A 24,765-nucleotide genomic window follows, 5' to 3' on the forward strand; every position below is an offset into this window, starting at 1 on the left:
GAGTATATATATCAGCCAAAGTCCAGTACAAATACGGCAGAACCGCAGCCAAACATTCAATACGTGTTTCCTTGCTCTGTGCTCATTCGTGCAGCTGTCGCTTTCACTCTACTGGACGTGTCCCAAATGCATTTTCCATCTTTTATGGTGCGCCCACATGTTCAACGTGTGTCCAATGCGCAAAGGTCTCTGTTTCACGATTATTAGTTCTCCATTAACATGACATGTCACGGCGAGATGATAAGATAAGATTCGGCCACCTTGTGAGTTGTGATGGCAATCATTCGAACAAAGGAGCGTACTATCGCTGATCTCGATTTGGGTGCTCATCGTCCCTTCTCGTGTGAAATTCGTGCACGCTGGAGCATTTCCATTTGACGACTGGAGTAGAAATCAACAAGTAGGCAAATCACAGTGTCAACATCTCAAAGATCATCAGAGCGCTCAATCACTATAAACGACGAGTCTATAACTCTCTCTCTCTATGCAGGCGTTTTATTTGCGCCCAAGAAGCTATAACAATTGGAGCAGATCAACACTAGCTCTGCGCCATGGCGGCGCCCGCCAAGGCGCAGCACGCAAGCACTGACCAGCAGACCATGCTGGATGCCCAGCTCCAGCTCTGGTACCACACCTTCGGCTACGTCAAGTCCATGGCGCTCAAGGCGGCCCTAGACCTCCGCATCCCCGACGCCATCCACCAGCATGGCGGCTCAGCCACCCTCCCATGTTAAGTAATCTGCTGTTTCCTGGTGTAAACGCACGGCAGGGGAAAGCGGCGTTGAAAAGGCTCCCTGCTGTGATACTATAGCCGTTGCAGGGGCAGACGCCGAACGGCTCACTTGCCGCACTGTAGCCATAGCAGGGGCAAGCGTCGAAGTCAGCTCTGTTGTCACATCTAGTCACTGTAGCAGCATGATGGCCTGACATGTCAGTGTACTAGATTAGATGGGTAGAGTTGTATATATAGTTTGCCAGTACAACTCAGTAAAGAGTAGGGATGAAAACGGTTGAAAAACCTCTCAACCGTTTTCTACTTCTACATTTGAATACGAAAACGAAACGAAATCGTTAAAGCCGGACAAATTCAAGGGCTTACTGTGCATTTAAATCAAATATAAAGGTTATAGAGTATCTATGTGTTAGAAAATGAACAAATAAGAGAGAAAGCAAAGTTAGATAATTTGATAAGCTATGGGATTAATAAATTAATTTATGTATGCTCGAACTAGTTGATGATGATGGACCCATACTAGACACTAGTTCATGGGCTGGTTTCCTTGTATAGTACTAGCTAGTAAAAAAAAGTATATCTTTTTCAAGTTGTAGTTTAGCTTATATCCGTATATCACAATCAAACAGAATTTCGAAGTACTATAAACGGGAGCCTATAAATGGAGACGTTATGCATCATGAGGCTATAACAACTTGAGCAAAAACAGAAGCCGTACGCCATGGCGCTTAGCAAGAAGCAACACACAAGCACTGATCAGCAGGCCGTGCTGGATGCTCAGCTCCTGCTCTGGCACCACACCATGGGCTATGTCAAGTCCATGGCACTCAAGGCCGCCCTAGACCTCAGCATCCCCGACGCCGTCCACCAGCACGGCGGCTCAGCCACCCTCCCACAGATAGTCACCAAGGTCACGCTCCACCCGTCAAAGATACCATGCCTGCGACGCCTCATGCGTGTGCTCACTCTCACCGGCGTCTTCAGCGGCCACGCCGGCGGCGACGATGAGCCTGTTTACGGACTCACGCCGGCGTCCCGCCTTCTGGTCGGCTCGGGGATGAACGTGACTCCATTCCTGACCTTGATGCTTGGTACTGTCTTTGTGTCTTCCTTCTTCGACCTCGGCGAGTGGTTCCGGCACGAGTTGCCGGACCCGTCCCCCTTCAAGTTTGCGCATGGACGGCATATATGGGATCTGGCCGACCACGACGCCAGCTTCGGCAAGCTCTTCGACGACGGGATGGTCGCGGACAGCAGTTTCATCATGGACGTGGTGGTCAAGGAGTGCGGCGACGTCTTCCAAGGGATTAGTTCCCTCGTCGACGTCGCCGGCGGGCTCGGCGGCGCTACCCAGACCATCGCAAAGGCTTTCCCGCATGTGGAGTGCAGCGTGCTGGATCTCCCACACGTTGTCGCCAATGCTCCCACTGACACCGATGTGAAGTACATCGCCGGTGACATGTTTGAGAGCATTCCGTCGGCAAACTCTGTCTTCCTGAAGGTATACGCCCATATAATTGTCAAATCGTGCTCTTGTTGAGTATCGTGATGATAATCACTTGCATTATTATTTTTGGTTCTAGTGGATTCTGCATGACTGGAGTGATGCCGAATGTGTCAAGATATTGAAGAACTGCAAGAAGGCCATAGCATCTCAAGGAGGAGGGAAGGTGATAATATTGGATATGGTGGTTGGAGCAGGGTCATCCGACGAGAAGCATGTGGAGACGCAAATCTTGTTTGATCTCTTTATGATGTTTATCAATGGTGCCGAGCGAGATGAGCTAGAGTGGAAGAAGATTATTTTTGAAGCTGGATTTAGCTCTTACAAGATCATACCTGTTCTAGGTGTTCGATCGATTATTGAGGTCTACCCATAGATATATCTATGTAACTCAAGTACACTGTATGCGTGAATAATCTGCGTGTGGAAACTAGGTGTGAAGAAGTGTTTTGCCATTGCCTGTTTCGTTGTTAAATGTATCACATGTACTCTTCGTGTTCCAAATTATAAGATATTTTAGCCTTTTTAATACATTTTTTATTATATATGTAGACATATTATATATATATATATAGGTGCATAACAAAAGTTATATGTCTAAAAATACAGGAGTTGCGGGTCCTCATTCCTCAACGCCAGAAGGAAGGCGTGAGATGGCATATTTGTCTCAACATACCGGTCTACAGTTTTATATGGCCGCAGTTTTTACTCTTCACGTTCCATATACAGCAGTCAAAGCAAATAGATGCAAGGGCACATTAAGCTGACATGCATTCTATACAGGAGTATCAATCTTTGTTGAACCAGCAACATGGCTTAACCAGTCATTCAGAGTGGGAAACACTTAAGGGCCTGATTGAATGGTCGGAATCAGGTCGAATTGGAAACCGGCTGGCCTGTTTGTCTGTCACGTGAATTGGAAAGCAAAGATTCTAGGCCATTCGATAAACGGAAGCTTGCAGCAAATTCACGGGCTGAAAACCAGAAAGCTAGCCATTCCGTCCCCCGACTCACCCTGACGCACTGCCTTGTCAGACATGCTCTACTCTGTCGCCTCTCCTCTACACCATGGTGACTAGGGTTCCAAGTGTCCGCTCCTCCATTGCCCCAATCCTCCACTTCCTGCCAGTTCCAGACAAGACATCGATATTGTTCTCATTCCTCTGCTATGCAGTATGCACTTACTCAGGCTGTATGCACTTACTCAGGCGAGCGAGTCAAGATCCCGTGTCATCCTCGACGCCGGTGCATAGTCACATAAAACGGGTTTACCACCTTCGACCCTCGACCTAGGTTTGTTGACCCTGACCCAGGTTCACGGGTTTATTTTCGACCCGAAGTGTAAAAATTTCTCGCGAGTAGCGTACCACGTGTTGCGACCCGTACCTCGACCCCATAGACCCAGAAACTTGACTATGCGCCGGTGACCTCTGCTCACCCATCTTGGTTCCTCAGCTTGTTAACCTCTGCCCCGGCAGCATTCATCCTCAACACCACAGACACCAATCACCTATCTGCCTCAGGCTAGCTACCTCTACCCCAGCAGCTCGTCATCCTCAACGTTTCAACCTTCACCATATGCTGATCCGTCTTAAGAAAAAAATTCCATGTTTCCTTGCTCTTTGGCGCCAAGTACCATGTTCAGAAAGGGAGTATATATATCAGCCAAAGTCCAGTACAAATACGGCAGAACCGCAGCCAAACATTCAATACGTGTTTCCTTGCTCTGTGCTCATTCGTGCAGCTGTCGCTTTCACTCTACTGGACGTGTCCCAAATGCATTTTCCATCTTTTATGGTGCGCCCACATGTTCAACGTGTGTCCAATGCGCAAAGGTCTCTGTTTCACGATTATTAGTTCTCCATTAACATGACATGTCACGGCGAGATGATAAGATAAGATTCGGCCACCTTGTGAGTTGTGATGGCAATCATTCGAACAAAGGAGCGTACTATCGCTGATCTCGATTTGGGTGCTCATCGTCCCTTCTCGTGTGAAATTCGTGCACGCTGGAGCATTTCCATTTGACGACTGGAGTAGAAATCAACAAGTAGGCAAATCACAGTGTCAACATCTCAAAGATCATCAGAGCGCTCAATCACTATAAACGACGAGTCTATAACTCTCTCTCTCTCTCTATGCAGGCGTTTTATTTGCGCCCAAGAAGCTATAACAATTGGAGCAGATCAACACTAGCTCTGCGCCATGGCGGCGCCCGCCAAGGCGCAGCACGCAAGCACTGACCAGCAGACCATGCTGGATGCCCAGCTCCAGCTCTGGTACCACACCTTCGGCTACGTCAAGTCCATGGCGCTCAAGGCGGCCCTAGACCTCCGCATCCCCGACGCCATCCACCAGCATGGCGGCTCAGCCACCCTCCCATGTTAAGTAATCTGCTGTTTCCTGGTGTAAACGCACGGCAGGGGAAAGCGGCGTTGAAAAGGCTCCCTGCTGTGATACTATAGCCGTTGCAGGGGCAGACGCCGAACGGCTCACTTGCCGCACTGTAGCCACAGCAGGGGCAAGCGTCGAAGTCAGCTCTGTTGTCACATCTAGTCACTGTAGCAGCATGATGGCCTGACATGTCAGTGTACTAGATTAGATGGGTAGAGTTGTATATATAGTTTGCCAGTACAACTCAGTAAAGAGTAGGGATGAAAACGGTTGAAAAACCTCTCAACCGTTTTCTACTTCTACATTTGAATACGAAAACGAAACGAAATCGTTAAAGCCGGACACAAAAACGAACATGAATTTACGGAATATCAAAAATTTTGAAAACGAACTAATTCGAACAGAATTATGTCAAACATGGTCGGTATACGAAAAATCAAAACGAAATATTGACCCGTAGGATCAACTGCATAACAATTAATAAGTACATAGTAATTAACAAGTCGTACAACTTTCTTAAAAAGTATCTCCATTCGACAGGATGTAAGGAAGATATGATTTTTTTAAGGCAACAAGCGTTTGTACGCGATTAATATATCGTTGACTTTGTTTAATTTTTTTGAACATCTTCAAGACATCAAATGAAAAAACTAAGAACTAAAAAGTTGTAGATCTCGTCGAGAGCTACAATTTTTATATAAAATCATCTTCATCCGAGATCGTATGAAAAAAGACATAATTTTTCTAAGGTTGAACTTGTAGTGGGCCAAATTTGGTTTAAATCGAATTTCGAATTCGGGATATTCTGAATTAAAAGTAGAAAAGTAGAAAACAGTAAAAAAAAATGTCTAAACCGTTTTCGTTCTGATTCCGAATTTTGAATTCGGGATAGTCTGAATTAAAAGTAGAAAAGTAGAAAACAGTCGAAAAAATGTCTAAACCGTTTTCGTTCTGATTTCGAATTTGGTGTTCCGAATTTCAAACCGAATTCAAATTTGTTTAAAAATACGAATTCGATCGGATTAAATATAGAAAATGATACGGTTCGGTACAGGATATTTCCGTACCGTTTTCATCCTTAGTAAAGAGAGCGAGTTCAGTTTTGCCATCTCTTCTGCAGAGCTTCAGTCAACGCTGGTGCTTGTGTTGTGTGTGTGCTCCATTCTCCCTTCCTTCTTCTATCTCTAGCTATAGTGTGTGGTCGGACAACGGTAGTTGTGGTCGACAACGCTGGTGAGTAGTCGACTCACCCGTGCCGGAGATCCAGTGGATCAACAAGTGGTATCATAGCCGTATAAGCGCCGTCGCCAGACTAACTGCTGGCGATGATGGACGGTTTGGAGTTGGGCGACAGTAGCGGCGCTGCTGTGGCTGCCCAGTCACGACAGGAGGTTGTTGTGTGTACGGTACGGGAGGTCAGCGACATCAGTTGACCGATGCTAACTCACACCAACTATGGCGAGTGGTCGGTGACTATGAAGGTCAAGCTCAGAGCCCGACGACTCTGGAATGTGTTGACAAGGGCACTGACAACGAAGAAGACGACATGTCAGCGTTGTAGACTATCCTCGCTGCTGTACCGATGGAGTACAGTGAGCCATTGGGGGCGAAGAGCTCTGCTAAAGAGGCATGGGAGGCTATTGTGACGATGCGCGTCTGTTCCGACTGCGCAAAGAAGACGATGGCCCAGCTTCTGAAGCAGGAGTATGCCTACCTCAAGTTCAAGGATGATGAATCGGTGGAGGACTTCTCTCTTTGCCTGCAGACGCTCATCAGCAAGCTGAGGAGCCACGGCATCACCATCGACGAAGAAGAGGCGGTTTCTAAGTACCTCCACTCCGTGCTGATAAAGTATATCCAGATCGCTCTCTCCATAGAGATGATGCTGGACTTGTCCACCCTCACCATTGAGGATGTGACTGGTCATCTATGGGCGGTGGATGAGCGTATGGAGTAGGCCACAACAACGAAGGACAACGGTAAGCTGCTACTGACAGAGGAGGAGTGGGCTGCCCGGAGGAACTCTAGGATAGCCTCCTCCAGCCGCAGTGGCGATGGCAAGCGCCGTGGTAAGTCTTCTTCAGAAAAGAAGAAGAAGGTCGACCCAACGCCTATCGACGCTGCGGAAAGACGATCCATTGGGCAAAGGAGGGCCCAAACCGCAAGCAGGAGAAGAAGGTTGAGGCTCATTTGGCGTAGGCTGAAGATGATGATGATGCCACTCTCCTAATGGCGACGTTCTGTGCACTATATAACGTTGAGGCTAAGGAGAAGGGAGAGATGAAGACGGTGAAAGGGCCTGGGAAGGCTCTGGAAGCTATCTACCTCGACGAACCGCGCGCCCAAGTCTACCTCAGACGTGTGGGCGGCGAGCAAGAGCAGCGGTGGTACTTGGACTCCGGCGCCAGCAACCACATGACGGGGTCTAAGGCAGCCTTCTCCGAGCTCGACGACGATGTGACCGGCACGGTGAAGTTTGGGGACGGCTTAAGGGTGGCTATCTAAGGGAGTGGCACCATCATCTTCAGGTGCCAGAACGGCGAGCACCGTACGCTAATGGATATATATTACATCCCACAGCTGCGTTCAAGCATCATCAACATTGGCCAGCTAGATAAGCGCGGTAGCGAGGTACTGATCAAGGACGATGTCCTCAGGATCAGGGACCAAGAGCAATGCCTTCTTGCAAAGGTGAAGAGGTCCCGAAACCGGCTATACCTGCTTGACTTGAAGGTGGAGCAGCCAGTGTGCCTGGCAGCACGGCACACGGAGGAGCCGTGGCTGTGGCATGCCCGGTTTGGCCATCTTAGCTTTGACATGCTTGGTCGGCTGGAGAAGATGGTCCAAGGGTTGCCCCATATCGAGCACAAAGGCGAGCTGTGTGATAGGGGCCTTATTGGGAAGCAGAGGAGGCCAAGTATCGCGCGGTGGATGCTCTCGAACTCGTCCATGGTGATCTCTGTGGGCCAATCACGCCAGCCACAAACGGTGGTTGGCGGTACTTCCTCCTGCTCGTGGATGATTGCAGTCGCTACATGTGGCTGCAACTTCTGACGAGCAAGGACGAGGTGGCGTCGGCGATCAAGAAGTTCAAAGCGCGCACGGAGGCGGAGAGCGGCAATAAGTTGCGTGTGCTGCGGACTGATCAGCGCGGCGAATTCACTTCGGTGGAGTTCGCTGTGTACTGCATGGATTAGGGTGTGGTGCGACACCACACCACGTCGTACTCACCACAATAGAATGGCGTGGTGGAGCGGCGGAACTAGACGGTGGTCGGCATGGCTCGATCCATGATGAAGGCCAAGGGCATGGCGGTAAGGTTCTGGGGTGAAGCGGTGTTCATCCTCAACCATGCGCCCACTAAGGCCGTGAAGGGCGTGACGCCGTTCGAAGCTTAGTATGGGCGCAAGCCGAGCGTGTCCTTCCTTTGGACATTCGGCTGCATCGGCCACGTCAGGAAGACGAAGCTGGTCCTCACCAAGATAGAGGATAGGAGCACACCGATGGTGTTCCTAGGCTACGTGGAAGGTACCAAGGCATATCGGCTCTACGACCCATTGTTGATGCAAAAATAGATCTGCAAACACAAAGGGCTAATACCCGAATCGATATCCAAAGCGTGCCAGTCGATTTGACCTGTTAATCGACAAGGATGAAGATACGAGCACTTTGGTCCTGACAACAGCGATACGCCCGGAAGTCACGGCCAAGAGGTACTCACACGGAAGTCGAGAATCGCCGAAGGTCGCACTGAAGCGATGCGACTCGCCGAATCAATGGGAACTCGTAAAAAGGAAAAATATACAAATTGACGAAGTCGCCGAAAAGTAAGTAGATGCAAATAGGAGTAAAAATTGGTTTTGATATTGATTGATATATATTACATTGCCCCTCAATCTATATTTATACCCTGATCTAAAGAGACATAACCAAATACGACTAGGACACCAAGTCCATATCTAAGGAAACACGTGACTCTTACATGAATCATAATCTAATAAATATAGAAAAAGAAATCAACTCCTATCTATTTCCCTGTCCGCCTCAATTACGATGGAATTCTCACCGACCTCCTTTCTATCGGCATACTTCCTGTTTCATCGGCAGTAGTTTTCAAGCCTTCCTTCATCGGCATCGACAATAACATCTCTAACCTTATCGACAACGCCCGAGTCTAAATCAACCTTTCCATCGATCACCACCATTCATCGGCAACCATCTTTACAAGCTGATTTTCATCGGCTGTCAGCGTATACAGTAACTTTCCTCCTGTCGATTAGCCCACTCTGATCATTTTGACACGTGCAAAAAATGGTGTCAACACATGCCCCCTAATTTCGGAGTATAAAACCATTAATGCTCTGAAATTTACTTCAGATAACGTTTGCCTTCGCCCAATTACCGTAACTCATCCTCCAAGCCAAAACTTGATCTGTTATCAAATCTAATCAAATCTGGTCCTGATTCACGCACCTCAGTAAATATCGCACAATTTTCAACCACTCTTGCCCTGATTATGGTTAAGATACCGAAACAATAATCCATCGACAAGATCCTAACATAATAATACCGCCATTTTCAGAATTAAAATATCCTGTACCGAGATCTTTTCCAAGTCATGATTACTTGCCATCAAATCATCTATACAATCCCTTGATTATCGTGCGAACAGTTACCATATCCATCTGAACCACCTCGACCCACATGCGCGCGGCATAGAGATAAGTCCAAAATACCCCTACTCCAAGCGGCTTATAAATAGATTTCTCCAGAACGCTCGTCTTCTACCCTCAGACTCCAATCTTTGGCATTCTCTCTTTCCGGCGGCGACTCTGACGAACAACTGTGCGACCTCAACCAACAAGAACTTTTCTCCAGCATCAACCTCGAGTCTCCAGCTCGTGCCCCCATCTACCTCAAGATAATGGCAATCAACTTCGACGTCCCTGCAGTTCGTTCCACTTCCGTTACTTTTTACCTCGATTCCTCTGGTCTTTACGAGTTCATATAGTTGGTATTTTTTTCTCATTTTCTTTGTTCTTTGGATCCTCTAAACTTAGGAACTTCGTAACAAATTAGTTATTCCAACCGATCAGCCGCATTTCCAATGCCTAGGACCAATGGGCAACCCAGATCCAACTGATCTGATTAATGCAGAGGTTAACAGAATCCCTTTTAGAGCCCAAAATTTCTCTCTGAATTTATGGAAAGATACATTCCAATCTTGGCCCAAAACCACCAAAGGGTGGAAAGATTGGTACTTGAGGGTCAACAGGTCGATGCAAGTACACTGGGCAGAACGGAAGCTAGACCAATGCATTAGGCCATCCATTGCCGATATGCAAAAGAATGAGTCAATGATGATTGCAGCTGCTTACTTCTGGTCAGACACAACAAACACTTTTATGTTTGGACATGGCCCAGCTACTCCCACACTTGCCGATGTCTACATGCTCACTGGCTCGGACATTTCAACTGCCGATGAAGGCTCCATCTATGGCAGAAAATCTGAATATAGGGTGAATACCTGCAACATCGGCGGTTGGACGGGATATATTAAAGAATGCCAAAGGACCGGGACAGTTAACCAGAAGGAACATGCCACATTCTTGAATATGTGGTTAGAAAAATTTATCTTCTATGGTCGATCAGTAGGACCAACCAACGCCTTCCTCCCCGCGGCTGAACTCTTGGCCAATGGTGTAAGGTTCCCTCTTGGCCGATACCTTCTGAGCTCCACTTATCATCTTCTTCATCAAGTGTCTCAGAAACTTTTGCTTGGCGAACCCATCGGCAACTTAGGAGGCCCGTGGTGGTTTATCAACATGTGGCTGAATGCCCATATGCACAAACGTTTGCAATGGGACTTCTTTGCCCAATAATTCCCATGAGAAATTGCTGAAGACCACGTGCTTGGGGATGAGGAATCGGCAACACGCTCACCCCTCAATTTTGGCGAAGCCATAATTGTCCTCCCTGGAACAGAGGCCAATGAAGACCAGATCGGCAGATTCTTCCAAAGCTTCTACAATGGTCTTTCTCGTGATCATAGGGCCTGGGTACCTTATATTGACGAAGAAAACAGATTCCCCCTTCTTTTCAACTTTGCCGATGACACTCTGAATCAGGATAATGAACTCATGATGGCCATCATTACTCCCAGGGCAATCCTAGTAAACACATTCGGTAGCGGGAAAAACACCAATATCACGTATAAATTTTACAATCCATCGGCAGTATCCCGTCAATTGGCTTTTGGGCAACTGCCAATCAAACTTTGTTTTACCGATGTGATCAAACCCAGAGAAATAATCACCTGTGGAACAGATTGGAGCAGGGTAGTGCGACTCTCCCCCAATGCCGATACTACAGATGTCGATATATCCATCTGGACTCCAGCATCTTTCATCACCGAATCATATAAGCAATGGTGGTGAGAGTGGAGGGAACAACTGTTTGCAACATCTGCTCATACATATCGGCACATGATCGACCCTGAATACGCCATCCCCGATGACGCAGTAAGTTTCTTTTAACTCCCTTCTGCCTTTTCCTTTCATATATCGGTAACTAACTTTCTCGTGACAGGTTAACAACCCAGCACCATCTATGAGCAAAAGTGGAAAACCCTTCGATCTTCGGCCTATTTCCCCGATATCACCTATCGGCTACAACGCCCCCACCTTAGCTGCTTTGACTCACCAGAAGACCCGTGCCAAGACCATCACCTCCAAGTCCAAATTGGCTACAGCTAGGGCCACTCCATTGGCTGCTGCTACAACCCTGATCAAGGCATTCAAGGTAACAACCCTATTTATTTCTACTCATGCCGATCACAAACTGTATTAACATTAATCATCAGGGTGTAAGAGCCGCTGCTGGATCGTCATCGGCAATTCCTCTGACATCAAGCACTACTACCTCTGACAAATCTTCAGAGGTATTCCTTTGATTTTACATTTTATCTGTTAAATATCATACCTTACACTTGTTTTGCAGCAACAAATGGGTACATCGGCAAGCGTACCAGATGTTCAAGCTCCACAACCAACAAGTGTCGATGCCCCCCAGCCAACCGTTGCTGAGGCCCAAGCAAAGCGCAAAGCCTTAACAGATGCCGAGGCACAGCCAAAACGACAGAAGTCCATGCTGATCCCCACATCTGCCCCAATGTCTGCAAGCCGGCCAGGATCAGTCGATGCAACTGAGCAAGCAGTTAATCCTCCTGTACAGGACATACCATCGGTCATCATACCCCAAGGGCCAACCACCGATGAGACCACAGAGGATATCCCATCGGCAAGCTCAGCCGATCCTCCACACAGCATACTCTAGGCTGCTTCCTCCAGCCAAGTACAGGAAATTGCCTTGAAACAGGTAAGCCGATTGACCTAGTCGATTTATAATATTTATACTTATCCTTAACTGACCTCTTTTTCTTTTTCTCAGGAACAAAACTCCCCAAACAACCTATTTTCCTTTGCCATTGACGTTTTTGACGATGATGGAGAGGAAACAAGTTCTTCCCTTGCACTGGGAACAATATCGGCAGAAATTAAGTCCAAGTTGGAAGCTCTCCTGGACTTGTTACAGCAGGATACCACCCAACTGGTAGATGACTCGGACCCCGCAAAGGCAATTTTCAAAACAATCCGTGGCCAGGTCCCTGCCGATGTTGAAGAAGCACTCTTCCCAGCAGCCCATTTAGAAAGCCACCAACTGCAATATCAACGGGCTGCTCAACGCATTACCGATAGAGCAGCTCAGGCTCAACTCAAAGAAGAGATGCTATAACTAAAACAAATTGCCGATGAGAAGCACAAGGGCATCGGCAACTTGCAGACTTTGGGCGCTGAACTTAAGCAGAAAATCTTAGATTTATCGGCAAAGAGGATGGCTCTATTGGCTGAATTAAAAGAAGTCGAGGCAGCCTTAACTCATACCCAACAAGAAGAAAGCCAGCTACCCGATGCCATCAAGGCCCTTCAGTAAGAAAGAGACATCCAGGCTCACAAAGCCTTGGCCATGAAGAAAAAACTCAAGCCTATGGAGGGTGCTGCCGATGAAGACATCAAAGAAATGAAGGAAGCCGACCAGATTCGCCTGCGTGCGATATTGGCTATCCAATCCTTGTTAAACTTGTAAATCTTGTCTATTGCATCGGCACTTTATGAGACATTGACATCCTTATATAATTTTAGCCGATAGGACTGTTATCGGCACTTACACTTTTATGCATCCATCCAGATACTAGGGTAATATTTCTTTAAATATTTTCCATTTAATGCTCTAGGAAACACAACCCCTTCGAGGGTTTCTAGAATATATGCGTTACCAGGAACAGACTGATTTATCCGATATGGACCTTCCCAATTAGGAGACCACTTTCCAAACTTTGAACTTTTAGTCCCAATCGGTAAAATTAATTTCCAGACCAGATCTCCATCGGCAAACTCCTTTACCTTCACCTTCTTGTCATACCATCTGGCTACTCTTTTCTTATTTTCTTTGATGCTAACGAAAGCCCTTAACCGATGACCCGCCACATCTTCCAACTCATCCTTCATAAGAGTATCATAATCATCGGCTGTCAGCTGATTTTGAGAACGTATTCGCCTAGAGCCAGTTTTAATTTCCCAAGGTAATACTGCGTCGTGTCCATATACTAACTGATAAGGCGTTACTTTGGTTGTACCATGACATGACATCCGATATGACCACAAGGCTTCATTTAATACTGTATGCCACCTCTTAGGATTTTCTTTAATTTTGCGCTTAATGAGTTTGATGATCCCTTTGTTAGAAGCCTCAGCCTGACCATTAGCTTGAGCATAATATGGAGAAGAATTTAAAACTTTAATTCCCATACCTACAACAAACTCATCAAATTCTCCCAATATAAACATAGTACCCTGATCGGTAGTGATAGTTTGAGGAATACCAAATCGGTAAACAATATGCTCTTTCACAAAATCGATCATATTAGCCGATGTCACCTTTTTTAAAGGAATTGCCTCAACCTATTTTGTGAAATAATCGGTAGCAACCAGAATAAATTTATGTCCTTTGCTCGATGGCGGATAAATCTGACCGATGAGATCGATAGCCCATCCCCGGAACGGCCAAGGTTTAATTATAGGGTTCATAGCCGATGCAGGCGCTCTTTGAATATTACCAAACTTTTGACACCCCTAACATCCTTTAAAATATTTAAAACAATCTTCAAGAATAGTCAGCCAATAGTATCCATTCCATCTGATCATCCACTTCATCTTGAAAGCCGATTGATGCGCTCCACACACTCCTTCATGAATTTCACCCATCAAACTTTTCGATTCATCACTGCTAACACATCTGAGTAAAACTCCATCTATAGTTCGATAATATAATTCATCATCAAGGAGCACATATTTGGTAGCTTGGAACCTTATACGTCTTTCAACCTTTTTATATGGATCCTTTAAATAATCGACAATCTTCTTTCTCCAGTCATCGGTATCGATTGCCGATGTTAGCACTTCCTGAATAGGTTGATACCCTGAAGCATGCTGAGCTAGTCGATTAGCCTCCTCATTATGCAGTCAAGAAATATGTTCAAGACAAAAATCTCTAAACCCTTTCAACAATTGCAAACATCTTTCATAATACGAAATTAAAACTTCACTTCGGCATTCATAAATCCCAGCCAATTGATTTATAACTAGCATACAATCACCAAAGATTTCAACAGCATCGGCATGTATCTCCTTCAGCAATTCTAACCCTTTTATCAAGGCTTGATATTCAGCCTGATTGTTTGTCGATGTAGCAATAATTGGCAATGAAAACTCATACTTCCTTCCTTGAGGTGAAATCAACACAATGCCGATACCTGCTCCTTCACCACATGTGGACCCATCGAAGAAAAGTGTCCAAGGAGCAACCTCTAGAGAGTCCACTGTATTACAATGCTGAGTGATAAAATCAGCCATAACTTGCCCCTTAACTGCCTTAGTCGATTCGTAACGTAATTCAAATTCTGATAATGCTAAAATCCACTTGCCGATTCTACCACTTAATATCGGCATCGACAGCATATACTTGACTATGTCGTCTTTGCATATGACCGTACATTCGGCAGATAATAAATAATGTCTTAATTTGACACAAGAAAAGTATAAACACAGACATAATTTTTCGATGGCCAAATACCTTGTCTCAGCATCCACTAATCTTCTGCTCAAATAATAAATAACACGTTCTTTCCCTTCAAATTCTTGAATAAGAGCTGAACTGATAACGGTATCATCAGTTGACAAATACAACCTGAAAGGTTTCTCGTGTTGATGTGGAACTAGCACTGGAGGATTTGTTAAATATTTCTTAATTTCATCTAGGGCTAACTGCTGCTCAGCTCCCCATACAAATTCCTGATCGGCTTTCAATTTAAGTAATGAATTGAAAGCCTTGATCTTACCCGACAGATTAGATATGAATCTTCTAATGAAATTAATCTTACCGATCAAAGATTACCATTTAGTTTTATTGGCAGGAGCAACCACCTTGTTAATTGCATCAATAGACTTCCTACTGATTTTGATGCCCCGCTGATGCACCATAAAACCCAAGAATTGACCTGCCGATACACCAAATGCACATTTATTAGGATTCATCTTCAATCCATTCTTCCTTGTGCACTTCAGTATCTTTCGTAGATCGGCTAGATGTTTTGTGATATCTCCAGACTTAATCACTACATCATCAATGTAGATCTCCACTAATGTGCCGATGTATTCATGAAAAATAAAGTTCATAGCTCTTTGATAAGTAGCGCCGGCATTTTTCAAATTAAACGTCATGACTATCCACTCAAACAACCCTACATGACCTGGACATCTGAAAACAGTCTTGGGAATATCTTCTTCAGCCATGAATATTTGATTGTAACCTGCATTACCATCCATGAAGCTGATAATTTGATGTCCGGCTGCAGCATCAATCAACAAATCAGCAATCGGCATTGGATAGCCATCCATCGGTGTGGCTTTGTTGAGATTCCTGAAATCAATACAAACATGAAGTTTTCCATTTTTCTTATAAACATGAACCACATTAGAGATCCACTCTGCATATCGACACTGCCGAATAAACTTTGCCTCAATTAATTTAGTTATTTCGGCCTTAATGTCAGGAAGTATATTAGGGTTGCATCGGCGCGCTAGCTGCTGATGTGGCCAAAATCTAGATTTGATAGGTAACCGATGTTCAACTATCGATCGGTTTAATTCAGGCATCTCAGTATAATCCCAAGCAAAATAATCTTTATACTCTTTTAACAAATCAGTTATTTGCTGCTTACACTTGGAATCTAACTTAGCACTAATAAAAGTAGGTCTTGGCCTATCGCCATCACCAATATCTACTTCTACTAAATCATCTACCGATGTGAACCCTTGACCTAATTTTCCATCATCGGCAAACCTATCCATTAAAACTCTTCTTTGGAACCGACTGCTTGGATCGGTGGAATTTCATAATTAGCAACTCTAAGGAACTCTTTTTCTCAAACTTCTCCTGATATGCATTTAGTTCGCTCATAAGTATCTGATTCTGCCGATGCGATGATATAAGAAGAATCACCAGGGACAAACTCAATCTTATCCCCAATCCACTGTACGAGGCATTGATGCATTATAGAAGGAACACAACAATTAGCATGAATCCAATCCCTCCTTAGAAGCAGATTATATGCACCCTTGTCATTAATAACAAAGAACGTCATCGGCAAGGTTTTGCTACCGATGGTCAATTCAACGCATACTGCCCCTTTAGCCGGTGACACATTGCCTTCAAAATCCTTTAGCATCATATCGGTTTTGGTCAAGTCTTGATCTCCCTTACCAAGTTTCTGATACATCACATAAGGCATAATATTAATCGCAGCCCCTCCATCGATAAGTATCTTAGATACAGGCTACCCATCAACTCTGCCTTTCACAAACAAAGCCTTAAGATGCTGTCTCTCGTCATCGGTAGGTTTCTCAAAAATAACCATCATTGGATCTAGTGTCAACTGAGCTACTTGATCAGAGAGAACAACTTCTTCCTCATTATCAGATAGTGCCAAAAACTCCATCGGCAATATGAATACCATATTAACATCTGCCGATGGACCCTTATTTTTATGTTTTACCTGCCATTGCTGATGACTAGACCTCTCATTGGAGGAATTTTCCTCTCGGTATAAATCCTCCTGATGCTCATGTTGCATCCTCCTTTTCTGTGTCTTTATCAGATCCTCCGAGCACCATCGAGGAAACTTGGTTTTCCAAACCGGTTGATAACAGGTCCCAGTTGATTCTACACGGCGTATATTAGGGGCCCTGTAGAATATTTCTTCATCGGGAACTCTTGCGTTTGCCATCTCCTCAAGCTCCTCTTGATTCCTTAGAAAATATCCAGCGCGTTTATCAAGCCTCTCATGTATACTAAGTCTGCCCCCAAGCCGATCATGCACTGATGCTCTGTCTCTGATCGGCTCATTGATAAATAAACCCTAATTACCAGGTTGAAACCTCCTTTCTGACCGATTGACCCCATAATAACCATTACACTCAGGGCAATTTTCAACAGTTGGCAATTTAATACCTTCTTCCCAGCAATGGATGAAAAACGGGCACCTCCAATGATCTTTATGCCGATACCATTCTTCCCGACGTCTCTCTTCTTGCTGTTGTCGATATCGGTCCTTACGCTGATGCCAACCCTCCTGCTGCCTTCGATGGGTAATCACAATGCCAGGTCGAGGAGGGTTTTTGGAACTACTGCTTTCTCCCAGCAAACCCTTACTTTTTGCATCATCGGTAGTTATCCGATGTTGGGGATCCACTGATGCGTTTTTCTCAGCAGCCTCTGACGTCAATACCTTGGTCTTCCCTTTGGCCTCCAACATATTTGCTGGAAAAGGGTGTTGATCAATTTTCATTGGCTTCTGGGCCTTGAAAGTACCAAACTTAATTCTCCCAGATTCAATAGCCGATTGTAACTGTTGCCTGAACACCTTGCACTCATTTGTACTATGTGAAGTTGCATTGTGCCATTTACAGTACAAGATCTTCTTCAACTCTTTTGCCGATGGGATCACATGATTAGGTGACAGCTTAATTTGGCCCTCTTGAAGCAGAAGATCAAATATCTTATCGGCCTTGGTGATATCAGAGGTAAACTTTTCTTGCTCTTTCTGACCAAAGGGACAAGATATCGGCTTTTTATTCTTAACCCACTCAGCTAAGCCGATAGCTGGTTCTTTATCAGAATCAGAATCTCCTACTTCTTCAACAAATGATACTTTTTTACTCCAATTCTTTTTAGGTTTAAAAACCCTTGTATCTTGATCAGAGATCCTTTGCACAAGATGACTGAGGCTTTCAAACTCCTGAGAAGCATATCTGTCTTTAAGATGTGGCAATAACCCTTGAAAAGCCAGATCGGCAAGCTGCCGATCATCTAGCACCAGGCTGTAGCACTTATTTTTTACATCTCGTAGCCTTTGCACAAAGCTTTCTACCGATTCATCATTACGCTGTCTCAATTTTACTAAATCGGTAAGCTTCTTTTCATAGATTCCAGCAAAGAAATACTTATGAAATTGTTTTTCTAGATCAGCCCAAGTAATAATAGAATTTGGTGGTAATGAAATGAACCATGTAAATGCCGATCTAGACAAAGATGATGAAAATAATCGAACTCTTAATTCATCTCTGCTAGCTGCCTCTCCACATTGAATAATGAAGCGATTGACGTGTTCCATTGTTGATGTATCATCTTGCCCAGAGAATTTAGTGAAATCTGGTACCTTGTACCGATTTGGGAGAGGAATTAAATCATATGCAAGAGGGTACGGAGTCCGATAAGAATAAGTATTGACCTTGGGCTTTATCCCAAACTGATCCTTCATAATTTATGCTATCTTATCGGCCCAAAAAGCATCAGCCTCCTGCTGACGAACTGGCTGAATTTCTACAGGAGGTACCTGCTGATATCCCTCCATATATCTTTGTGGCCCATGATCTCCAGCAATCGGCATATTTACCATTACTTGTGGTCCATTAACCTGCTGGAAAGGATTCATCGGCTGAGCTGCCGATGCTTGATTCTGGAAACCAGCTTGCATATGACCTTGTTGAATCCCTGCAACCTGCTGATTTTGCTGAACTGTATGTTGAACAGGTAACTGTCCTGACCAACCATTATTAGAACTCATCGGTACAAAACTTACCGATGGCTGGTAATTTACTGACATTGTTGGATAATTATAACCAGCTTGAGGCATAAACTGAACCCCAGTTTGACTCATAGCAGGGGCTTTCTGCTGCATCGGCAGTAAGCTTGCCGATGGACTTGAATTGGGTGTTTGAACTAAAGGCATCTGGAAACCTCCTGGAGTTGGTTGCACAGTAGTTGCTGTGGCATATTGAGGCACTTGAGCCATCAGCGAAACAGCCGATGGTATAGGAGCTTTTCCTACTGCATCAAACACTTGAGGTAACCCAGGATTAAAAGCAGATGACTCCGGAGGCATACCATATCCCCACCAATTAGCAGGAATCTGGCTATTCTGAGACACAGGGCCTGACATAGCTGATGCCGATAGATCTGTATTAAGCTGAACTCGTCCTCCTGGTAGTACTGGATCTGATCGTATCGGTGTAGATTGAATATTAGGTAACCCTGCCGATATTGGAGGAGAAGTAACTTCTGTACCCACAACGGCCGAGGGAGCCGATGGAGTATTGACAGATGCCGGCTCTGGTTGGTGATAGGCAGGCCCAACGTAATGCGGCGACGCTTGTCCTTCTTTGAGAGTTTGAACCATAGCATTATGAACAGTATTGGACAGCACATTGGAATGATTAATCAAAGTATGATTTACTGCAGAATTAACCATCTCTTGAAGTTTACCAGGATTGGAGTCAAAGGTAACCTGCCGAGGCAACGGCAAATCTTGCTTCTGGATGACTTGTCCACTCTTGTTCAGGCTAAACAATTTCAGACAAAGCTGCCTGTATTCTTCTACAGCCTTTTCCATAGCCTGCCTCTGCTCTTCCTTAAGATCTTCTTCTGATACCGCGATAATGTTCCCTGAATCGATCTCGGGATTGAACATATTGATCGGATTGATTTGTCCCACCGGGCGTGCCAAAAGATGTGTTGATGCAAAAGTGGATCTGCAAACACAAAGGGCTAATACCCGAATCGATATCCAAAGCGTGCCAGTCGATTTGACCTGTTAATCGACAAGGATGAAGATACGAGCACTTTGGTCCTGACAACAGCGATACGCCCGGAAGTCACGGCCAAGAGGTACTCACACGGAACTCGAGAATCGCCGAAGGTCGCACTGAAGCGATGCAACTCACCGAATCAATGAGAACTCGTAAAAAGGAAAAATATGCAAATTGACGAAGTCGCCGAAAAGTAAGTAGATGCAAATATGAGTAAAAATTGGTTTTGATATTGATTGATATATATTACATTGCCCCTTAATCTATATTTATACCCTGATCTAAAGAGACATAACCAAATACGACTAGGACACCAAGTCCATATCTAAGGAAACACGTGACTATTACATGAATCATACTCTAACAAATATAGAAAAGGAAATCAACTCCTATCTATTTCCCTGTCCGCCTCAATTACGATGGAATTCTCACCGACCTCCTTTCTATCGGCATACTTCCTGTTTCATCGGCAGTAGTTTTCAAGCCTTCCTTCATCGGCATCGACAATAACATCTCCAACCTTATCGGCAACGCTCGAGTCTAAATCAACCTTTCCATCGATCACCACCATTCATCGGCAACCATCTTTACAAGCTAATTTTCATCGGCTGTCAGCGTGTACAGTAACTTTCCTCCTGCCGATTAGCCCACTCTGATCATTTTGACATGTGCAAAAAACGGTGTCAACACCCATGTGGAGGCAAGGTGGTTGTCTCATGCGACATCATGTTCGATGAGAAGGTTGCCTGGGACCGAAATAGTTCAAGCATGGGGGAAGCTGGCGGCTTCACCAGCACCTTCGTCGTCGAGCACTTAGTCATCCACGGGAGTGGAGACGCTAGAGAGGAGGTGCCGAGCACTCTAGCAACAGAGCCGAGCACTCCGAGAGAGATGCCGAGCACTCCAAGTGATGTGTCGAGCACTCCAGCGGAACAGAGAACTCCATCGACACCGATCGAGTTTGCCTCACCTCTAACTGACATCACTGAGTTCGTGGATGCCTTCCACGAAGGTGAGAAGGTGCGGTTCCGTAGGCTGAATGACATCATCGGTTGCATAAAGCCCTTAGGCCTGGCGAGTCGGCTGCTCAATAACCCAGAGCTGCTTCTCGTTAGTGCAGAGGAACCACCCACGTTCGCGCTGGCCGAGCGCGATGCACATTGGCGACGGACGATGCTGGAGGAGATGAAGGCGATCGAGAAAAACGAGACTTGAGAGTTTGTCGATCCACCTCTAGGATGCTGTCCGGTCGGCCTGAAGTGGGTATACAAGGTCAAGCAGGACGAGCAAGGCGTCATTGTCAAGCACAAGGTGTGACTCGTCGTCTGAGGCTTTGTTCAGCGTGAGGGCATCGACTTCGAGGAAGTCTTTGCACCGGTAGCGCGTATGGAGTCTGTCCGACTGCTACTAGCTTTGGCAGCAGCAAAGGACTGACGCGTTCATCACCTAGACGTAAAATCGGCCTTCCTCAACGGCTAGCTAGCGGAGACAGTCTTCGTTAGACAACCTCCGTGTTTCGCCGTCAAGGGAGTGGAGCATGGGGTGCTCCGACTGCGCAAGGCGCTCTACAGGCTGCTGCAAGCCCCACGAGCATGGAACACCAAACTTGACGCCATGCTGGATGAGCTTAGGTTCGTGAGGTGCGCAATTGAGCACGCGCTCTACACGCGACGACGGGGAAAGGAGGAGCTCATCGTCGACGTGTATGTGGACGACTTGATCATCACCGGCGCGCGTGCGGAGGACATCGATAGCTTCAAGCATGAGATGGCGGCTCGTTTTCGAATGAGCGATCTCAGCGCGCTCTCCTACTACCTTGGCATTAAGGTGAGACAGGGGAAGGAGGTGCTCACGCTCGGTCAGAGCATGTATGCCGCAAAGCTGTTGGAGCGGAGCGGCATGGCTAAGTGCAAGCCATGCGTGACTCCGATGGAGGAGCGGCTGAAGCTAATGAAGGCCAGTACCGCGGCGAAGGTAGATGCAACACTCTACCGGTGCATTGTCGGCAGTCTACGCTACCTAGTCCACACGAGGCCGAACATTGCGTTCGCTGTGGGCTACGCTAGCCGTTTCATGGAGGATCCCCAAGAGGATCATTGGGTTGCGGTGAAGCGGCTGCTACGCTACGTCAAGGGAACGGTGAATCAGGGAATCGTCTTTCCCAAGACCGGCGGAAGTGAGCTGCAACTCACTGTATTCAGCGATGTAGACATGGCGGGGGACATCGACGGACGGCGGAGCACCTCTAGCGTGATCGTCTTCCTCGGGCCGGCTCCAATCTTATGGGTGTCGTTGAAACAGAAGGTGGTGGCGCTGTCCATATGCTAGGCAGAGTACGTGGCGGTGGCCACAACGGCGTGCCAAGATGTGTGGCTGCGCCGGCTGCTGGGCGAGCTGATCGGCGTGGAAGCTCACCCACCAGCACTGATGGTGGACAACCAACTCGCCATCGTCCTCGTGAAGAATCTGGTTCTCCATGACTGGAGCAAGAACATCGACGTCAAGTTTCATTTTCTCAGGGACTGTGTCGATGGAGGGTGGATCGTTATCGAGTTCGTCGAAACTAGTCGGCAACTTGCGGACGTTCTCACCAAGCCGCTCGGCCGTTTTTGACTCACGGAGCTGAAGAAGATGATCGGCATGGAAGGGGTTCTAGGGTTAGCAGCAGGATTAAGAAAAGAATTGTTAAGTAATCTGCTGCTTCCTGGTGTAAACGCATGGCAGGGGAAGGCAACGCCGAAAAGGCTCCCTGCTGTGGTACTGTAGCCGCTGCAGGGACAGGCGTCAAACGGCACATCTGCCGCACTATAGCCACAGAAGGGCAGGGTCTGAAGTCAGTCCTGCTGTCACATCTAGTTACTGTAGCAGCATGATGGTTTGACATGTCTATGTACTATGATTAGATAGGTAGAGTTGTATATATAATTTACCACTGTAACTCAGTAAAGAGAGCGAGTTCAGTTTTATCATATCCTCTGCAGAGTTCTCACCAACGCTAATGCTTGTGCTGTGTGTGTGCTCTGTTCTCCTTCCTTTCTTCTACCTCTAGCCATAGTGTGTGGTCGGACAACGATAGTTGTGGTCGACAACAATGATGAATAGTCGACTCACTCGAGCCGGAGATCCAGTAAGCCAACGTCCCACGGATAGTCACCAATGTCACGCTCCACCCGTCCAAGATACCATGTCTGCGACGCCTCATGCGCGTGCTCACTCAGACCGCCGTCTTCGTCGTCGTCGTCCAGCCGCACTCGACGACGACCAACGCCGCCGACGGCGGCGAGCCTGTCTACGAGCTCACGCTGGCGTCTCGATTCTTGGGCGGCTCGGCGTCGAATGTGAGTCCCTTTCTGAACATGGTGCTCGGCACCGTCTTCGTGTCTTCCTTCCTCGACCTCGCGTCACGCCCTTCTTCGAGCTCGGCAAATGGTTCCAGTCCAGCGCGAGCTGCCGGGCCCGTGCATCTTCCAGTAGACGCACAGCCAGACCTTGTGGGAGCACGCCAGCGGTGACGCAGCCTTCGACACGCTCATCAACGACGGGATGCTCTCGGACAGCCACTTCATCATGGACATTGCCATCAAGGAGTGTGCACATGTCTTCCAAGGGATAAGCTCCCTGGTCGACATCGGTGGAGGGCTCGGCGCGGCTGCGCAAGCTATCTCAGTGGCCTTCCCGAGTGTGAAATGCAGCGTGCTAGAGCTCGACCACGTCGTCAGCAAGGCTCCCAGTGACATTCAAGTGCATTACATAGGTGGCGACATGTTTGAGTCTGTACCACCGGCAAATGCCATGTTCCTGAAGGCAAGCCATCTCCTGTTGCATTGTTTGTACGTTGTACTTGTAACTGGAAGTATTTCTGCAGTTCCAATTTATAAGTTGTTTTGGTTTTTCTAGACTTAGCGGTTTATAATTTGGAATACAGGAAATATTTTAATATATTAGTCGCTGGTTGAAAATTTCTAAGAAACTAGGGAGCTTACCTTGGTGGGTGCGAATCTTTTCTTCTTGAGAGATGAATACAATCCATTGCATTCTTTTCTTCTTGAGAGATGAATACAATCCATTGCATTCTTGAGAGCTGAATGCAATCCATTGGAAGAATATCGAACCAGATTTTTTTTAAAGTAATATATTGATAATGATACTACTTTCCAAGCTAAGGCACATGCGTATGCATATCTAGTCACACCAATTTTCTTATATAAAGTAATTTCATGTGTCAGAAACTTACGATTAAGATTTAAATGGTTGTAGTGCATATATATTCCAATCTGGAGGAAGCAGCTAACCTATCATTATTTTTTTATATACAAAAGAAACCATTTGCTTTTAAATAAGCTGTCAGAGTGGTACCCTTAGCTTTCTTGGTGATTGAATTAGTCCGTGTGCATGTAAAAATTAAGTGCCAAAATCCTCAAAATCTTACCTAACCCGGCCATGCGGAAGGAGTCGAGATTTGATCAATGCTTACTAATACATATATTTGATCAATGTTTATTTTCTGACACTCGATAAAAAAACATATATTTGTTACGTTTCAGTGGGTTCTGCATGACTGGGGCCACGAGGAGTGTGTCAAGATACTGAAAAACTGCAGGAAGGCTATTCCTCCAAGAGAAGAAGGGGGGAAGGTGATAATCATAGATATTGTGGTTGGGGCAGGACAATCGGACTCGAGGCACAGAGAGATGCAAGACTTGTTCGACCTATATATCATGGTCGTCAATGGCATGGAGCGAGATGAGCAGGAGTGGAAGAAAATCTTCTTGGAAGCTGGATTCAGCGACTACAAAATAACACCAGTTCTAGGTGTCCGATCGATCATCGAGGTTTACCCTTGAACAAAACGTCTGATATGATGATCACAA

At 46.1% G+C, this 24,765-nt stretch overlaps 1 protein-coding gene and 1 pseudogene across 1 annotated transcript; both read left to right on the forward strand.

Moving 5' to 3' along the window:
- The first annotated feature begins 1,426 nt into the window (after positions 1–1,426).
- Positions 1,427–2,758, forward strand: LOC136517626 (O-methyltransferase ZRP4-like). Its single transcript, XM_066511250.1, has 2 exons — positions 1,427–2,234; positions 2,317–2,758. The coding sequence occupies exons 1-2, from the start codon at positions 1,455–1,457 to the stop codon at positions 2,611–2,613; spliced, it is 1,077 nt and encodes a 358-aa protein (XP_066367347.1). The 5' UTR covers positions 1,427–1,454; the 3' UTR covers positions 2,614–2,758.
- Positions 2,759–4,403: 1,645 nt separating this feature from the next.
- Positions 4,404–24,738, forward strand: LOC136518326 (O-methyltransferase ZRP4-like; annotated as a pseudogene).
- The last annotated feature ends 27 nt before the right edge of the window (positions 24,739–24,765 follow it).

Source organism: Miscanthus floridulus, chromosome 17 (genome assembly GCF_019320115.1).
Source record: "Miscanthus floridulus cultivar M001 chromosome 17, ASM1932011v1, whole genome shotgun sequence".
In the NCBI taxonomy this organism is placed as follows: Eukaryota; Viridiplantae; Streptophyta; class Magnoliopsida; order Poales; family Poaceae; genus Miscanthus; species Miscanthus floridulus.

Coding starts and splice junctions, on each gene's coding strand:
- LOC136517626 (XM_066511250.1), top strand. CDS start 1,455: ATGGCGCTTAGCAAGAAGCAACACACAAGCACTGATCAGCAGGCCGTG. Junction 2,235..2,316: donor CAAACTCTGTCTTCCTGAAG/GTATACGCCCAT, acceptor TTTTGGTTCTAG/TGGATTCTGCATGACTGGAG.